The sequence below is a fragment of the Coenobita brevimanus genome, chromosome 94 (assembly GCF_032717465.1).
Source record: "Coenobita brevimanus isolate Jiangsu-jjx chromosome 94, ASM3271746v2, whole genome shotgun sequence".
Classification (NCBI taxonomy): domain Eukaryota; kingdom Metazoa; phylum Arthropoda; class Malacostraca; order Decapoda; family Coenobitidae; genus Coenobita; species Coenobita brevimanus.
In genome coordinates, this window is record NC_137047.1 from 4,800,679 (window position 1) to 4,821,515 (window position 20,837).

The window sequence follows — 20,837 nt, forward strand, 5'->3', positions numbered from 1 at the left end:
AACAGACAGCGGGTGTGAGCGCGGGATCGTGTTGCCAGCGGTCGCCTGTGCAAGATGGACGGTGGTGAGTACAACGCTTGGGTGGATTTTCCTACCCTCCTTCAGGGATTGCTATTCTTCATGTTTGTATTCTAATTTATACAAAGCATACTTTTAGTTTCTACAGAGCTGCACTTTCAGTCCATTGATGTCTGCAGGTAAAATTAGGGAAAATGTCACTGTTTCGGTGTTCTTACGATATTATTTTGTCTTTTTTTCCTAGTTTTCACAGGCTTTTGTAGCATTAAATTCAAAAGCTGTGACTACCAACTATTGCGCTAGAAAATGAAAAGTTTTTAAAAGTTTCACTAAAGTTTCATTATTAAAAGTTTAACGCCGCAGCGAGGATAGCAGATGTGTAGATAACGTGCTGTAACGAAGCCGGTTTTACGGAGAAACATCTGGGTAAACCATTTAGTTTGCATGGATTTTTTTTATTACAGGGAAGTGGGAATGATGAAATAAACACATCTATGTTGCAGAATTTATGAATGCGACACTGAACAACTCGAGCGCTATATTATCAGAGGCTAAGAGAGGTTTCTGCCAGTATTTTGTGCGTGCGTAATTCACCGGGTCGGTCAGAATCACTTGATGGTCGTGATCATCGGCTTTTACCCTCCCGGAAGGGAGCTGAGAACTCATAATATAGTCCGACCTTTGGGCAAGGCTGTGACCTACACACACACACACACACACACCCGTCCCCTTGCTCCAGGAGGACAGTAACCGTCCACTTCGTCCGTGAAACTTTTCGCAGCCTGAGCGAGGCGCGAACTCCCGTCTGCCTGATGGCAAGCGAGAACGCTACCACTGAGCCAGCGACGTTCAGGTACATCTACTACCTTGTAGAAACAACTGCTATCAGCGTTCATTTATTGCCTATGGTATATCAGGTATATTTTATTAAGGATTATATAAACTTTAGCGTATACTGAATATCACATTTGTCTACTGAATATCACATTTGTCGTATAATTTAGATACCACAAAAATTTTTTGTATCGATGGTAAATTCTAAAAAAACCGATTGTATTAGATTTCAGATTTTGTCGAGTAAAAACGTGTGGTTGTCAGCATCACTGCTAAACAACCAGTCATGGTAGCGTAGGCGTGGACTCCTGTTTTGTTGAGGAATGTTTTTGTGCATATTCGGGCAAACATCAAATCCAACACGACAACCTGCACCAGATCCAGCTAATGAACACACACACACACACACACACACACAAGAACTGCAGTCTATTACAAAAACATTCAGTCGCGTACTCCATCAGATTAGAATAAAATAGTTTTAATGTTCCAAAAACGAAATAAAATAAAATAAAACGGAAAGAGAAACAAAGAGCGTCGGGTGGAGATTGTCCGTGTAATGAGCGGTGTCACAGCGGCAAGTGAAAAGCCATATTTCGAAAACCGTAGCTGAATATAAGTCTTTCGTTAGTTTACTGCATGACTAACGAAAACAATTTTACAGCGACAGAACTACCTAAAATGGGTGAATATTGACCCTGTCCTTGATAACATCGTTGATCGTTGGTTACTGGCTGAAACTCACCGAACCAGTGACAATTGTATATACTGTACAGTATATATATATATATATATATATATATATATATATATATATAATCAGGTAAAAGCTATGGCCCAGCCTACCGTCTTTGCCCATTATCACTACAACAGTTATCACAACCACCATTACCATTATTATCAGTGTCATTCACCACTGCCACTGTCATAATTATGAAGGAGGTAACTGTAAAGGAGTCATATATATAGTATGGGCACATTTCCCCTTTCCTCGCAGTGGAATAGGCACTGGGGAGGGGGGACGGTTGGGAGATTTTACCCCCTCCCTCCCGTCATGCCCTTGCTCCCCACTGCCGTTTTTCCCAATTGAAATCGCCCCTTCCCCCTCAGCATAGGGTTTGACCCCACGTTCTTCTAGCCCTCCTCATTTGTGGAGATTGTGGTTACGCCACTGGTTCTTCATCTTACCTCCTTCCCTCTACCATATTCCTACCCATTCTTTTATGATGTTAAACCTCTTATTCACTTCAGCTGCTATGAGTCACAGTACTGGTAGCAGGAGACTTTGAATATTATGTGAGGAATACCCAGTGTATATTAATATTTACACAAGTTTGTGCAGTGTAATTAATCCTCTTCCGACGAAAGAAATCATCATTGTTTAAAGTCTTGCAATTGCCTGACGAATTTATTTACCTTAAGAGTGGCCCCCCACATATCTGGTCTACTGTATATATCAATCTGCTATTACCTTTCTCTTGTTTGTAACAAACTTAGAACAGTGTCAGGGTCTGGGACACCCTTAGGCTTCCCCAGACCCCAAGGGTCCCACCTTCCCTGAGGCGGCACACGAGGGCCCCATCCTACCTAAAGTCTAACAGACGAGCCAAATGGTTGCCAGTAGACCAAGAAACGACATACAACACTATGTGCTAACCATATAACCAAATGAACACCTGGTGATCTAGTGCGATAATATGCTTCTGCCGGGTATGGCCCACAAGGAAACGAAGGGTGTTGGGATTTATTAATCACACAATATTACTCAAGAACGAGAAATTGATCACTCATCTTAAATATATGAACTAAGAAGTCTAATCCCAGATCCCTACGCCTCAAGTGAGGGAATATAGGAGTAGCGGATATATATATATATATATATATATATATATATATATATATATATATATATATATATATATATATCTTATATATTATATATATATAATATCTATCTATCTATCTATATATATATATATTTATATATATATTATCTATCTATCTATCTATCTGTATGTGTGTGTGTGTGTGTGTGTGTGTGTGTACTTTAATGAACAAGGATAGTTATCAGTTACTAGCTGATGAGGCCAATGATGCTAAATGTAATGCATGAAAATTGGGAAGTATATATATATATATATATATATATATATATATATATATATATATATATATATATATATATATTTATTTATTTATATTTATATATATTAACTACAGGCAAGCGTGGGTGTTTTCCCTCATGACGGTTAATTCAGATGATTAAAAAATCGAAATACGTTTGTTAATTTTCCATTAGTACGAAGCGTAGCTGCGTGTGGGATTTTGCTGAGCGCACTGCTCTCCGCCAAACGGCTCATAGTCGCAGTGCTCTTAGGTCCAGACCGAGGGGTTTCCCTACTCTTGGTTAACTTTTGAAAATATCCAGTTCTGTCCTTTTGAATGGACAATGGACACAAATAATATTAAAAGAAGCCATAACACAAATTATTCCCAGAGTAGCAACTCAAAGAGTATGATCTCTCCCATTTTGTCCTGCCAGGTGATGTAGCACAATCATCAAGGATAAGAATTAATAATTTCCATTAACTGTAGGTCAGTGTTTGTAGAGCACTGTATTTATGCAGAGATATCGTAATTAATTGCGACCAGTATGCAGTTCCATGCAAACTGTGATTCTGGGAAGTTCTTTTGCCAGTAAATATACATTATCTCACATTTTAGTACCTTATTCTCTGTGAAGTATGGTCGCAAATGAATATTAACAATTGTGGAATTTTCGTTGAAATATATATACGTGACAGGATGTTTTCGTATGCTACCATGTTGGTACATTTAGCTGAGTAATTCGATCTACATATATTAAGTGAGGTGTGCATGGTGTGAGGTGAAGGTTGGAAGGAGGGGGAGGGTAGGAGAAGCCCCAAGTTAGTCATTAAGTTGGGATTTCCCACCTAACCTCTTAGGAATTATAATCACCTCACACCGTGTATAGCAACGTAGTGGCATCCCTAAACGTCCTCTTACTGACATGGCAGCTAACCGATATATCCTCTCACATATATTCAACAGAAATGTCCTTTCTGTTAAAATTTGTTTACGACAGTATTTCAGAGAGCATAAAAGTTAGTGGAATATGCGATGAAGTCGATTGACAAAAGGAAGTCCCCAGTATCGTTGCTTGTGTGAGACTTCAACTAATACCTCAGTTGTTACCAACCTAACACCACCTGACCGTTTCCCTTCCTTACCAGGGCTCACCTTCGCCATAATGGAAACCATCCATCTTTCTGTTTCCCCTTTCTGTCATTCAGGCCACCCCGCACATGGTTAAAATTTGTCCGTGTACTGTTGGTCCAACCTAAGCACACACACACACACACACACACACACACACACACACACACACACACACACACACACACACACACACACACACACACACACACACACACACACACACACACACACACACACACACACACATTTTACTGATGTGCTCTCCTGTTAATATTTGCAATATTATGATTTGAGCCAATATACTACTGGGAAATACCGCTTGATGATAAAGGAATATAAATGGGGGACCATTTGCGGGATGCGACCGGAGGCCCCCATATTAATTTTGGTCAAGTCCATAGGGGTAGGGGAAAACTGGCAGAACAGAAATATATCTTTTGGTAAGGTATTGAGATCTATATTTGCTGTAGCGTAAAAACAGATATTTTAAGACGAAACAAAAAAAAAAGAAACTTTTCCCTTGAATCACTCCTTGGGCAGTTTTTAAAAAGCTAAAACTTTTATTGCTAAAAACCGACAATCAGCTAATAGTAATAAATTTCTGCATAAAAACACATGAATTTAATTTTAATATTAGTTTATTTGCAGCGTTTTTCTCGAAAAATATTGTTTTGGAGCATTTAACAACAAATCAAAATGAACTCCTTTACTTCTGTTACGTAAATTTCCATTTTATTCTCGCTACAATCAGCCGATTACTGGTATCAGCATTTTAGGAAATATCTCTGGTTGTTAAGGAGTTAACGAAGGACGTGTCTAATTCCTCCATCGAAAAAAGCCTCTTCTAAGTTGAATTTAGAAAATATGTAAGTACCATAAGACCAAAAAATATCATCGGACTGAAGGGGATTAAAAACATTTGATCTGTCGCAGCCATTGCTTTTATCACACTCCTTTTAGGGTTATAGGATTAATATATTGAATTCAGACACCGTAAGAGCCTTGATAAAGATAATTGTTGTAAAATATACGAAAATCATCTTTTCAGCGGAGGTCATCTTTGAACTCGGTCCGACCTCCGCATTCCGAGTTTTACGGTGGACGACTTTATTTCGCTTGTTATTAGGACTAGAGTTGTGGTAGCACATTTAATGGTGTGGCCACTCTTGCCTGATATGTGTGATCGACAATGAGAAAAGTTCTAGTCAATGTTCGAACTGTTTGTGATGCGACACAATCACATTGCCGATCACTTACTTCAAACAAGTGTGGCCGCTCCCTATTCCGATACGAATAGGTCTGCCATCCGAAGTGAACTGCAGCATGTAAAATGTTTTGGGCATGAAGGTACTATTTAGATGTGCACTATTATGTCAGTGCAGTACTAACGTAATTAAACATAACATTCAAGTATGCACGCTTTGTATAAATTAATGTTCCAAGCTATCTCACAACTAAGGCGTCAGAGTGGTTGCCGCCTATACAGACAGGAAACTACATTTCAGATTGTGTTTTCATTTTAATCCATAACTGGCACACCCATTCATTCATGTTACTACCACCAGGAAACACGAACACGTTTAACACTGTCAAGTGTCTATCCCAACTGCTACTCCTCCGCTACAGGCCGATGCTGTTCCAAGTTTACATTTGCCGAACTAAAGCCTCTGCTGGTGGCATTCAGTTCGCTTAAATTCTGCAGCATTATTCCGGTAACTCAGTTTATCACCACAGAGGTGGTGGGTAGGGGAAGCCGAATTCCTGTTGTGTTGATCCCCAGGTAACACTCCTTGCATTGCCGGAATGACTCGTGGATCACACCTCATGTAACGAGCTAGTTAAAACTCAATAGAGAACCAGCAAAATAATAATATTTTTTCTACGTTTACAAAAATTGGTAAGGTTCCAAGCGATATCCCTCGGTATCATTCAGGATGAGAAGGTACGCTAGGTCTCCAGGCGGGAGGTGATTAGGTTATGCTATACTGGCAGGTAGGACGAGAAGGAAGGCAGGTCGAGCTGCCAGGCAGGTGGGAAGGAAGAAAGGCTAACACAGGGTACCCAAGGAGATTTTTTTATCTTTTTACATCAGGAGTTTATTTGAGGTCTGATTTTGAGTGAAACATGCTCTATCAACATGGGTTTTAAAACTACTTATGACCTTATGGATTTATTAAGAGGGAAACCATTTTCACTCATAAGACCATCAGTAACTGTAGCTCTGTTATGGTTGAGAATTGACCCATGTTGATACAGCATTCTTTATTCAAAATTAGCCCTAAATGAACCTTCTGAACTTACTAAACGCGCACACACACACACACACACACACACACACACACACACACACACACACACACACACACACACACACACACACACACACACACACACACACACACACACGCACGCTACCCTTTATAAATTGGCAGAAGAGAGAAGTATAACCCCTTCAGTCCAGTGACGTATATTCCGTTTTAGTTTTGATAACCAAAGTTAGTTTTATTTAGCTCAGGGGAGGCGTCTTGCCGAGAAGGAGTTAATGAAGACCATAAATCATCTAACCCATCCAGGTCGTATAAGTTTCTCCTAAAGTAAATTAAGTCGTCCACAAGTAGCTAGAATAAAATTAGAAACACGTCATCGGAGTGAAGGGGTAACAGATATAATGAGTAGATTGGCAAGCAGGGAAGGAAAAGGTGAGGTGAGGGTAGGAGACAAAGAGTAAAATGTGGATTAGGTTGGTAGGCAGACAGCAAGGAAGGTTGACTGGGTTGGCTGGCACAAAAGGAAGTTAGGATGGGTTGGCAGGCACGAGATAGAAGGGTAAGGCTAGATTGGAGGGCAAGAGAAAGGCGGAGGGAAGTTGGATTAAGCTGGAAGACAGAAGGGACGAGAGGTAGGTTAGTTTGACGATGATTGACGGGAGTGGAGGCAGGTAACGATTAACCCCTTCACTACGATGGTTTCTTAATTTAATGCTACTACCAGCCGATTTTATTTACCTTTGGAGATATATATGGCGGTGAGGAGGTTAGATAGACTCCATTTATACCTTTGCTACGAGAGAACCCCCTTTAGCTGAGTAAAGTCATCTGGCAATAGCAACAATATACGGAGGATTATTGTACTGAAAAGGTATAATTAACAAGAATGATGAAAGGGATGTGTACTATAAGGAAGGCGGGCAAAAAGGAGTTAGTGAAGAAATTTACGAACGTGGCAGGTAGGAGGAAAAGAAAGCAACGATGTGGGTTAAACTGGCAGGAAGGAAAGATGGTTGTTTCAATGTGGAGGTAGGGGGAAAAGAAGGTACCGGAGTATAATAGACTGATAGGAAGAAAAGGCGGGTGGGTTAACAGGGAAAATGGAAGGATTGGCTGGGTTAACGGAGGGCAGGACAGGAGGAGGGTAGGTTTAGCTGGCAGATCAGAGGGAAGGAAGAGCACGCAGGTCGACATTGTGAAGGAGACATTAAACTGAGGTTGCAGGCGGGAGGTAATAAGTGTATGTTCAGTTAATAGGCTAGAGTAAGTAAAAAGAGCTAAGATGACAAGCAGGAGTTAAGGAAGCTAAGGGAGGAAAGCTTGGCAAACTTAGCAGACTAGATGACTTGGAGAGGAAACTGGGCCAAACCTGAGTGAAAGAACATACCGGGTAACCCTTTTTATGTTCACATCTTCTCTAGTTTTTTTATTCAGTTTAACCCCAGATGATTGTATACTGAATCGGTATAGGGACCCGGCAGAGTTAATACTGTCGCCATTATCCTCTTTAGGGCTGGGACAACTATAGTATTCTTATTCGAGGTAATTTCAGATGAATTTATTTACGTAAGAAAGAGTCGTAAGAGCCTGAGTGTTAACATACTAGGATAAATAGACAGGAAGGAAAGTTGGTAACGTAATAACAGGTAGATCTTAGACACTGGCGGATGGATGACTAACTCCAGGTGGATTCACTCGCCACTGGAACCTCTAGGCATTCCCTCCCCCAACTCCCCAGGTCGGAAGGTTTTATCTTGACAAAGTAGATCGAATGTGGGGATGTTAGTGTGAGAAAGGAGAGAGAGAGAGAGAGAGAGAGAGAGAGAGACATTCGTAGTGGAGAGGACCGACACTGACCTCAGATCGGGAGGTGGCTACGGTACGTTTCCCTTCCTACATCCCCTGTCAACTACTCAGCTGTTGGTTATATTAGTTGCACGGTACGTAGGCCTAATATACTTTACAAATGTTGCAAAGTCAAAATAGCAGAATAATTTAATAATATTCTTTTTATAGCCTATAACATGTAGGACAGCAGGACTGCACGCAAGGCCTATGTATGCTCTTGTCCTGTGTGTGACACAGATAATATTGGGAAGCTTTTACCGTACTCAAGTGATTCTGTCTATCTACAGCCAGACGCCTTAATCCGGTAAGGGGTAGCCACAAACAAATTGCCTCCATGTCGCGCTGTCCCCTGCCATTTCACTACCCTTCCCCCCAACTGACACCACCCTCACTCATATACCTAGATCTACTCCATCCCTCCATCTCATCCTCGGTCTCCCTCTCTCCCTCTCCACCTCACTCACATACAGTACACGCTTCTAGCCTGTGTCTCACTCTCCATCCTCTCTTCATGGTCATTCCACCTCATTGACTTTCTCATAACGATTTGTCACATCCACATCCACACCACAGTGCTCCTTTACTTCCTCATTTGTCAGTTTGTTTTTCCGTGTAACTCGACGTGCTTCTTTCAAAAACCACGTTTCCACTGCTGTCACTCTTGACTTGTGTCCCTCCAACAAGGTTCAAGCTTCGCCTCCATCCGTTAGAATGGAGATCACAATACTCTCATGCAGCGATTTTTTTACGTCCATGCTCATTTCCCTATTTCTTATCACTGCTCTCAGTGAACTATATATCCTTCTTTCCTGCTGTACCATTTCAAGCACCTCATCCTCCAAACTTTCATCCTTACTCATCACACTGCCCAAATAGGCTACTAAAATCCACTCACATTTTTCATTTCCTCACCATCCAGCCTCACTGTGCATGCAGTGACTTCATTTCTCTCGAAAACCACAACTTTACTCTTCCCTACAGTCAGCTTTAGATTCAATTTCTCATATACTCTCCCATACTGATTCACCAAGCCTTGCAGTCCCCATTCGTCTTCACTAAGCAATATAGTATCACCTGCAAACAACAGAACAGGAAGCTTCCAAACGCTGCCCTCTCTCACCAGAGCCGCTCCAACATCCATTGCCCTTCCTTGTATCTCTTTTATAACTCCATCCATATACAAATTGAACAACAATGGAGACATGACACATCCCGGTTTCAATCCAACATTCAGATAGGAAAATTCACTCAGTTCACCATCCACACGCTCTGCAGCCCTAGCGCCCTCATACATTCTCTTCACGGCATTCAGCAGCTTCCCATTTGCTCCATATACTTTTTAATATTTTCCACATTCCTTGTCTGTCTAGTCTGTCCTATGCTGCCACCACACCTATAAAGACAGCATACAACTTCATTCCCTTCTCTAGAAACTATTCTACTGAACACTTCAGCATGAAAATCTGATCATTGATGATGATGACGATGATGATTACTACAACTAGTACTACTACTACTGCTACTACTACTACTACTACTACCACTATTATTATTATTATTATTACATAGCATCACATTACAGTTCTTTATTGATCCTCTCCCGTGAATCATTGCCTCAAAATAATGTACAGTTAACGAAAGAATATATTTAGTTATGGATTAAATCAATATTGTCCTGAGAGACAATTTTTCGTGTATTTAAATATATGATTGGGTCTGGTTATTCTAAGTAGCTAAAATAACAGATGGATGTCATTGTATGTTACTTTAATGAGTGACAGAATACAAATTTGTATGCAATACGTTAATGGCAGAGGACATTCAACTTTAAGGTTATTTGAAAGATTACTGTTTGTCTACGAATCAAAATATGGATTAGGCCATGACGTAATCAGTCTTAGGAGACTGAGAAGTGGTAGAATAGTGCACTACGGACCAAAGGGACGCGAGGTCGATGCAAGACTGGGCAGAAAGCATCTTAGGGGTTGTTAACTCATTTCTTCCAGAAGACCCACCTGCATATAATGTAAACACACCGTTAATGCAGTCATACTTATCTTGAATTCAGCATGGGCGGAGGGTTTTAGCACCCAAGCTGCCATATGTGAAAGTGTGGCGTCAATTTTAGTGCGCCGTCATACTGATAGAGATCAGGGAATAATTTGTGTAGTCTGTTCCAGCTATCGAGTGGGAAAAAAAAAAAAAAAAAAAAAAACGGAAAAGGTTTACAAATGATGACATCTGTTTCATCACTGCTAATAACATCATTACCCTCATAATCGCCAGTTGCATTACTACCACTGTCAGCAGTAATGTTATTTAGCATTAACAGCCCTCATTTTACCCATGGTCATCATTGTATCCTGCTTTGTATGCGTTTCAGTGAAAAATATATCAGAATTAAGATATGGAAACTGATATTATAAAACAGGATTTCATGGCTTCAAAACTACGACGAAAAGATAACTTGGAAGTTGCCTACTGTATGAACAAAAACATTCAGCTTAGTGTGGTAATGGCTTTGATGATGGTGTTAAGTGTAAACGTACATTATATGTGTATATTATATATGATGGTGTGTGTGTGTATATTATATATGATGGTGTGTGTGTGTGTGTGTGTGTGTGTGTGTGTGTGTGTGTGTGTGTGTGTGTGTGTGTGTGTGATAGAACAAGGTAGTTAATACATTTTAATCTTCGAATATGTGCAGTACGTTTATCATATGATAAACTTGTGTTCATTGTTTTATTTAAAGCTATTGTTTGCTGTGTCATTTACTATATACTGTATATATGTATGTTATATATGGTATCAAGTTAACTGATTGATCGCTTGATTGTCTGTGATCACAAGTATCATTACTGCCACTACCAGCACTATCACTACCTCAGTGATTGCAACAAGCATTATTACCCTCATATCACTGTCAGAACTAACACTGCCGTCTCTACCAGCGATGAACACAGTCACCACTGTCATCACTGCTACACCATCAGTCACCACTGCAGTCACCATTACTCATCACAATCATCACCACAACCCTCGCTGTTATCACTTCTTCATCATCCATACCATTACCGCTGCCACCATCACCACTGCCGTCCCAGCATTCGCCACAGCCATCACTGTCATTACCGCACTATACATCACCACTACCACTGTCATGATTACCACTCACCCCAGTCACTACCACAACCATCTCTGTCATCACCACCACACCATCCATCACTACCACCACTTATTCCAAACCATTACCACACCGTCCACCGTCAGGACAACCACACTTATCCCAGCCACTGTCAAAGCTACCACTGGTCACTGCCACTCTCATTCTAATCATGACCGTAACTACCACGGTCACCAATACCACTGTCATCCTAACCATTACTGTAATCACCACTACCAGAACACCCTCCCACGTCCCAACCATCCATGATCACTACCACAACCAACACTGTCACCACCATCATCACAACAGTTAGGTCTACCATCACTACCACATTCATTCCGTCCATAGCCACGTCTACCATCACTACCACATTCATTCCGTCCATAGCCACGTCTACCATCACTACCACATTCATTGCGTCCATAGCCACAACCACTACTAAATCAGAGAGCTTTGTAAGGAAGGGGTAGGAGGCGAAAGAGGGTTAGAGACGTGAGATGAAAGAGCACCTGAATCCGTTTTTATGCCAAGGCGTGTGTGTCGCAAGCTTGATGGCCAGCATGTTATAAATATGGAGGTGCGGATCTCTTTATGTGGTTTACCTGAGGGCTTTATCAGGGAAAAATGTAATGTTTGTTAATTTTTACACCTGCTCATAGCGTCGGTCCATTTACCTCTTTACCTCCCTCTTCCTTCTACTTCTCATCTTCCCTTTTCTCTTATTTTCCCTCTTCCTTTACCTCTTAATCTTCTTCCTCCTCCTCCTTCTCCTCCTCCTCCAAGTAGTGTGCCCCCCCTTCAAAGTTTTGCACTATTTCCTTTGTGTGTGTGTGTGTGTGTATGTGTGTGTGTGTGAGTTTACTGTGCATCATCTGAAGGAAAGCTATAGCCTAATTGATAACCCAGCAGTAAGAATGAATGTTGTCTCGCTTGCATTATTTAACAGATACATACTTTTATAACAAGTGATCAGATGAAGTTGCATCCAGTGCGCCACGTCTCCACACTTTCCCCCTTGCTATATGGACATCTGGTAGCGCTCATGATGATCGTCATAACACCATATTACAGAACTTCTACCCACCAGAATTCCTTTATTTCCCGAACCGCTTCTCTTTGCAATTCGCTTCCCCAGAATAGTTTCCCCCCAAATTTCAGCCCACAGCAGTTCAAGTCCAGTTCAGGTCCGACTGTTAAAGTTTTTTATTTTTTATTTTTTAATAAATGGAGGACACCTGTAGTGTGGTTTATCATTGTTTTTAAAATTGCTTTTTCCTCCTCTGTTTATCTTATAAAAAAAAAAAGAGAGAAGAACAATAGTCTAGCCGTTGTTATAGTTAACTATTACCTAATTCCCCCCCCCCCCTTTTTTTTTATTATAACCTCGAGGTGGCCTAACACATGAGTTACTCAGTGAGGTTTTTCGGGGGCCACCATACACACTGTCAGTCCCTATAGTTCGATGACGTCTTCTGGCATTTTACTTTTGCTGTTTTCAGACAATTTTCTTCAGCCTAAGGGAGACATAATGGGCATGAGTTAATGAAAGCTAACCCCTCTATTTCGAAAAGATGTCTATGTATATATATATATATATATATATTTATATAAAATTGTGTGTGTGAGTAATAAACAAATAGTATCAAAATACGAATCATGTAACAAAATCAAATTACCCTCGTAAGCATACAGGCCAGAGGGGATCGCCGATGATAGCACGCTCAGCTACATCATCCCCACCCACATACAGTATCTTCATCTCCTTCACCACATCCTCTCGCAGTCTCTCTTTAACTCCTCCACACGCCCCACTCTCCCACCACTCCATTACTTTCTTTCTCAATCTCCTCAGTTCCCCCTCACCACATCCTTCCCCAGTCTCGCCTTCACTTCTCGACACATTCTTCTCCCACCACATCTCACCTCCACCTTCTTTACACCGTCATGCTCTATATCCTCACCCAACCTCACCTTCACTGCTCTTCACATTCCCAGAGCACATCATTATCTTTCATTTTTCACATCTTCACCCAGTTTAACCTTTCTGTACACATTTCACCCTCCATAACATCCCCATCTCTCCTTCACCACATTCTCATCAAGTCTCTCCTTCACATCCCTACACATTCCACCTTCAGCATATGCTCACCCCTCTTCACATCGTTATCCTCCACATCCTTGCCTCCCCCTCAACACATCTTTCCCCGTCTCAGCTTCAACACGTCTTTAAACGTCTGACCCATCAGCCACGGCACAACCTCACCTTTCCTTCACCACATCCCACAATGTCATTACTCCTCTGCACATTCCCACTCCCCCCAGCTTCTCCTCACCTCATCCTCGCCACATCCTTCCCCAGTCTCACCTTCCTCTCCAGGTATCTCTCCTACCTCGTCAACCACAACCTTCCCTCATCTTCAGCTTCACTCCTTTGCACATTCCCTCCTTCTAGTATATCTTCACTTTCCCCCTCATCATATTCCACCAACGTCATCCTTCTGTGCATCACTCCGCTCCCTCGGCACTTTCCCACTCCCCCTTCTTGACATCCTTATCTCCCCCTTCGTCATATTCTCCCTCAGTCTCACCCTTACTATGCACATCATCCCCCTCTTCCAGTACACCTTCCCCTTCCCCATGCTACATCCTCAACTTTTGTGCTATTAGAATGTTAAAATGAGAGAAAGAGGGAGGGGGGAGGTGTCGAATGTGTGAGAGAGTGAGAAACAGAAAATGTGTTAAGAGAGGCAGGATATGTGTGAGTCGAACAGAGATAGTTCCCCATAATCTAGAAACGTGGCAGACATGAACACAGACAAACAGCAGCAAACGACACAGCGGCGGAACACCAGAACACAGACCACAGAGCCCACATCAGGGAACACACCCCTTGATAGCGAGAGAGTTAATGCGACCACTAATGAGCACAAGAGAGAATTGTAACCACATGATTCACTGCGATTTTTTAACTGGAGCGGCGTGGATTGGTTCGTGGTGTATCTCAGTTTATTTTGTTCTCTCTCTCTCTCTCTCTCTCTCTCTCTCTCTCTCTCTCTCTCTCTCTCTCTCTCTCTCTTACGAATCACTTTGAAGTCAGCTGAGATAGAGATATGAGTGCATAGAGACAAGCATAACATTCATGGGCACTTAGGATGCTTTTGTAGGCAAACTAAAGCTTTTCTTAAGGGATGGAGTACATCTGAACAGAAAGTGGTGAGGAGGGGCAAAACACACACACACACACACACACACACACACACACACACACACACACACACACACACACACACACACACACACACACACACACACACACACACACATTTATGCATCCATGATAATACTTTTCTCAGTAGAGCTCGTAAATATTGGGTAGAGACAGTGCATGTCGTTTGTTAGGGAACGGGTTAGCCATTGCTGAGAGAGGAGCGATCAGGCAGGTTTGTTAAGTGCAGTTACGTAAGAAGAATGTTACACATCAGTAACTGCTGACAGCTCAAGGCCAAGTGATTGGAAGTCACTTGTAATACTCTTATCATATCAAATGCATTCTTCGCTAGGAAGCATAATTAACTTAATATTGGTACTGTATCTGATTATCAGATCTGCTCATATCAAGCCTGCAGAGGGACACGTCTTTAAAAACACTGACACTAAAAATACATTTTAATACTTAAAGGAAGGACATAATTAGTAAAGATGAATTGCGATTTTTTTTATATGAGAAGGGAGACATGGAAATTTATCCCTCTTTGAGTCCAAGATATATATATATATATATGTAATATATATACCTATCTGTCTGTCTATATGTTAAGTGTTAAGCGGGTATCAAGCAGGTCATTATCCACTATTGTTTTCGGTGCCCTTCAGTTAAAGCCTTAAGTCAGAGGACATCGTTTATATTTTGTTCCTGCAATTCTCAGACATTTTTATTACCGGCGACGCAAGATACCAGGTAAATGAAAGATACGCGAGTTTATCTTCATGCTGTTATTTGAGAAAACTTTGAAATAATCCTTCACTACTTCCAAACCTTTAATCCTACAACATCCATTTCCACAGGACGTACTCTTATGGCCCCTCCCCACCCCCACACCATTATTCCGGCTCAGCAATCCATTCTGTGTCCTGAACGCCTATTTCTTTACCCACTGACACACGCTTTCTTTGGTGTTGTATTGGAACATATCTTTACTAAACGCCTGCCATCAATCGTGCAGCATCCATTATCTCAGAGTACAGTTTCCCGCCACAGCTCCATCGCCTAAAACATTTCCAGCTCGTCCCACTTAATCCGTTGCTCACCACCATTTATTTGCCTCCCCTCATAACGCGCTTGTTCAGTTTACGAGATTTTTTTTTTTTACTAGAGAGGTTATATATACCCCTCAGTAACCTCTTCACTACCAAGGGACTCTCCGCAGCTGAATAAAATCGTCTGGAGGTAGAAAAAGCAAGATACAAAAGATGTCGAGGGCTTGAGAGGATATCAGCTAGGTCAATATCCACCACCAGGCTTCACCTAGTAACGCTGTTGCCACGGTGGCCCAAAGTTAACTCTCTCTCTCTCTCTCTCTCTCTCTCTCTCTCTCAAAATCTAACCATTTGTCTATCCACGAGTGTCTATCAGTCTGCGTGTCTCTTTTTCACTGATCCTTTTCACCGCATGGCACCACGATATAGATTACATTTTGGCAGAGCACTAAGCGATTATACTCACCTGATGCAAACCGGAAGCACTGAGGACATTTAACATGGAGTTCGCCACGGCAGCCTTTTTACCCCATGAATTTGGTGACTTTTTCGTTCCTATCTCCAGGCGATTTTATTAAGATCTGGAGACATTTTTCGTACTGGAGAGAGTAGATATAACCTTCCTCTACCCGTTCACTGCAAGAAAGGTTTCCCAAAAGCTGAATGAAATCGTCTGGAGGCAACAGGAATAAATCGGTAAAGCGCGGCACCAGACTGATAGGCTTTAGATTAGCGTAAGGTAAAAATCTATGGCCCCCTCAGTCCCAGGACGTCAATTTTATTCTTGCTATCTCCAGACGATTTTGCTCAGCTTTGGAGAGGCATCTAGTAGTGAGGGGGTTGATTTAGGCTATTTCTAACCCCTCCATTTCAGTAAGTCTCCTAAGCTTCATAGATGACAACACTAACAAGAATAAAGTACGAAATACTCCATATGAAGTACGTCGTGGGACTGAAGGAGTTGACCATTTCAGCCAGGGGACGCCTTGTGTATTTTATCCTTGCCACCTTCAGACAGTTTCATTGAGATTTGAGATTTTTCTAACTGCAAGGGTTACATATAGCCAGAATTACTCCGCCCCCTCGGGTATCAGATATCCTTCAATAGTTAGATAAAATCGTCAGGAGGCAGCATTTATTTATTTATTTATTTATTTTTTACCAAAGGTGCTTATAGGAAGAGAAAAATAAAAACACGTCTACAAAGAAGACCACAGGTGTCCTTCATGCATAAAAAATCTCTAACCATTAGCCAAACTGCTGTGGGTTGAGGCTTGGGGGAAACTATTCTGGGGAAGTGAATTCCAACGAGAAGCGGTTCGGGGGATGAAGGATTTCTGATAGGCAGAAGTTCTACAATATGTCAGTGTGGCACTCAAGTCTGTGAACGCTACCAGATATCCGTGTAGCACGGGAAAAAGCACGGGTGGATGGCACAATGGCTGCAACTTCAACTAAGCATATACATGGTACCCTAAAAGCATCTGTAAAAAAATGCAAGGGAGGCAACATTCCTTCTTACTTGGGGAGGAGGGGTAGTTCATTTGTAATTGCCGGGTTATTAGCTATTCTTATAGCTTTGTTCTGACTTTTGTCCACTTGTTTTCGTGCAACCTCGTACCGTACACTCCACAACGGCGATCATTATTAAAGCTGAATGCGCACATGATTCTTGTAAACTTTACTAACTGCCCGCCAGTGAAAAAGTTGCGGACTCTGTACAATAATCCAAGTTTCTCTGAGGCGGTTTTACCGAGTGACCTAACATGAGAGGTCCAATTGGGGGTACTGTTACGTGAAGCACCAAGAATTTTAGTACTGTTAAAGACAGGAATATTTTTTGCACTGAAGGTAATGTAGGCATGAGACAGTATGCCTAGTTGCTGAACTGGATATATTTGATTTTTAGAATTAAATGAGCCTTTTTTTTTTTTTTTTTTTTTTTTACACTTCCTGTGATCTTAGGTAAGTCTTGAATTAAGAAAGAGTGCTGTGCTGAGTAGGGGGTTAAAAAGACATCAAACTTTGTGACTGGATGGTTAAATATAAAGGATCTGTGAAGCGTCGAATCATCTGCATGTAAGTGAATGGGACCGTGGGTAACAGACGATACACCATTAATATGACTGAGGATCAAAGTTGGAACCAGAACTGATCCTTGTGGCACGCTGGCATTAATGAAGTGGATATTGGAATATACATCATCTACCTTTACCCTTATTTTGCTATTGCTTATTAATGAGGAGATCAAGGGAACAAAGATGACAAGCGATACTCTGTCAAAAGCTTTAGAAATATCAGAGGCTGCTACTACCTTTCTCAGTGATGGTTGGTTGAGATGGAATCCATGAGTGATTAGACTAAGTATGTCAACAATATATCTTTTCTGGTTAAAACCATATTGCATGTCTCTAATTCAGTTGTTGGATTCAAGATATTTAACAATGAACGGCTGGCACCTGTAATCTGGTATATGAATTATTATTATTTTTTTTCATTCATTTCTTGTTCCGTCCTCTTCTGTTATAAAAAAAAAAAAATTTTACAATGTACATTTTAATAAATCTCAAAAGGTGTGAAAGCTATGAAAGTGTAATCAGAGGGATCAGGGGATCTTGTCTTTGAAATTGGGCGAATTTTTTTTTTTCCAAATAATTAAAGAATGAAAACGTTCGTATGCATAGTCTGAATAATCTAGCTAGAACAAGGACAAGTTGTAGGGAACACTTTTTCAAAACTATGAGAAGGAATTCCATCTAGACCTATAGTTTTAGGTTGGTAGACTGTCTAAGATTTGTTTCACATGTCTAGGCTGTATCTTTAGTGGAGCAATTTCGGGAGAGTCAAGTTGTAGTACAAGAACGTTCTGATTGCTAAGGTAGAATTTCTGGCTAACAGTATAGCAAGAATGTTAGCTTTCCATGGGGTCATTTGCAATATTGCCATCTGTGGGGCTTAATGGAGAAATAGGTGATTTTTTAAAGGTTACTATTACAAGAATTTAGAGTTGACCGAAATATTTTGTTTTTATTTGGTTTACTGAATAGTTTAAAGGGTTGATCGTGACGGAGGTATAATTTGGCAAGATTTATTACTACTTTTGCGTAGTCTCTGGCAATTTGAAGGCAGTTGAGGGCTTCGGAGTTTCTTGATATTAAGTAAGAGCTATATATTATAAACTTATGAGTGATTGCTCTGGCGCAGGTGATAACAGGGGCCATGGGACGCTTAGCCGCTGTGTTCATCACCTTAATCTAGGCCACTGAGCCTGTGGCGGGTTATTCACCCAGTACCCTGCGATACGGTGCCACTACTTCGTCCATATTACCACAGTTACCCTACTCGATGTTATCTAGATTCTCATTTTACCAGCTCACACTTTCATTTGCACCAGGATTCGAACCATGCCGTTATTGAGCCGCAGCAAAGTAGCTAGCAATGCTAACATCTCAACCACCGCGGAGGTGGGAAACATGAAATAGTAATGAAGTTGCTTTAATATCAGAATCCTTTCCAAAGAATCACCGGATGTATTTATAACTAGTTAAACTTTACAGGTGATAACGACCAGCTGAGTACAAGCACGTACCGGTAGGCTTTAATAAAAGTTCGCAGTGTAAGTCATAAAAATTCCCTGGATTTCATAAACGTTTTCACTGGAAACTAAATTTTTTTCTTGGAAATTATAAAAGCTCTCAGTAGAAATGATGACAGTCCTCTTTGAAAATAATAAAGTGTCAGTGTAAATACATGTGCTGTATCGTGACTATACTCCTCGTACTCTAACCTGACCAAAAATTGTCATCTCTGCGTGTCGAGAGCTTAGTTGTAACTGTAGATTAACGCCAGGATATGATGCTAGTCACAAAGAAGTGTCTTAGTATGGAAAGGATGCTGAGCCGTACCACTGTCTTGTTCTGCCACTGAGCAACGTGCAAGAAGCTAAAAAGGAAAGTCTAGCCAAGTTTGAGGGAAAGAGCAATAATTCAGGGGTCCTTTTGTTACCCCTAGACACACTCATGAAGAACACGGGACAGTATAAAAGTTGGCATAGGAAGCCTCGCAACACATTTTCCTCTGTGATTTATTTTGCAGATTACGGCGATTTTTTTTATATATCATCTAAATCGTTTGAATATCGATATAGTTTGTATCTGTAACACGCAAGAGGATATTGAGACGAAATATACTAAATAAATCGGTAAGGAAAAGGTGTTACGAAATATCCAAAGGTGTGACGAAATATCCAAAGATGTTACGAAATATCCAAGGGTGTTACGAAATATCCACAAGGTGTGACGAAATATCCAAAAGGTGTTACGAAATATCCGAAGGTGTTACGAAATATCCAAAGATGTTACGAAATATGCAAAAGGTGTGACGAAATATCCAGAATGTGTTACGAAATATCCAGAGGTGTTACGAAATATCCAAAGGTGTGACGAGATATCCAAAGGTGTTACGAAATAGCCAAAGTCTTGTGCAGTAAACCCAAATTGTCAAGTGCGATGACCTCCCCTCCTCCCCAGATCATAGGTTGGATTCACAAACCGAATTACGATTGTTTCTCGTCGTCAGTCAGATGATGATTAGCAAGAAGAGACATGGACGGTTTCTACTGTATACTTTCGTTTCCTTGTTCGTCGTCAAAGAACAGGAATAGCTCATGATATATAATTTTTCCTTTCCGTGTGTGTGTGTGTGTGTGTGTGTGTGTGTGTTAACAAGAAGCGTAATAAAGTCATAGTTCCGAGGTGCAGTTACTGGTGCTTATTTTTATTTCTATAATTTATTTATTCATTGTATAGCCAAGGCCAGATGAGGTTTGTAGTTCTAAACGTTACATCGGTATTCCATTTTATATTTATTAATTAATTAATGTCGACCTCCTTTACTTTTCTAGTTTTCATGTTCACTCATTTTCATCAAACATACAAAATCCAACCACTTTTATCTATTTGTAAAAATATAATAATAATAACATGAATAACAAGAAGCGGTGCTAAGACAGCAAACCCGTCCCCGGGAGTCATTTTAGTGCTGACCTATGAACACAACAGGATATCTAGTCTAAAATGTCACATATCAGATTTGGAGTAAATCGGGTGAAAATTGACGGTTTCATGCCCATTTGAAATTTTAGGCCCGATCCATTTGACATTGACCCCCCTACCGCTAATTTGGGGGTGGCCCCCCTGATGTAA

General features: G+C 40.9%; 1 protein-coding gene across 1 annotated transcript in view; it reads left to right on the top strand.

Moving 5' to 3' along the window:
* The window catches only part of LOC145412981 (uncharacterized), a 114,323-nt gene continuing 93,486 nt past the window's right edge, over positions 1–20,837 (top strand). The window contains exon 1 of the mRNA XM_080282804.1: positions 1–64. Coding sequence (XP_080138930.1) covers positions 55–64 — 10 coding nt within the window. The 5' untranslated portion in view covers positions 1–54. The remainder of the gene's footprint in view (positions 65–20,837) is intronic.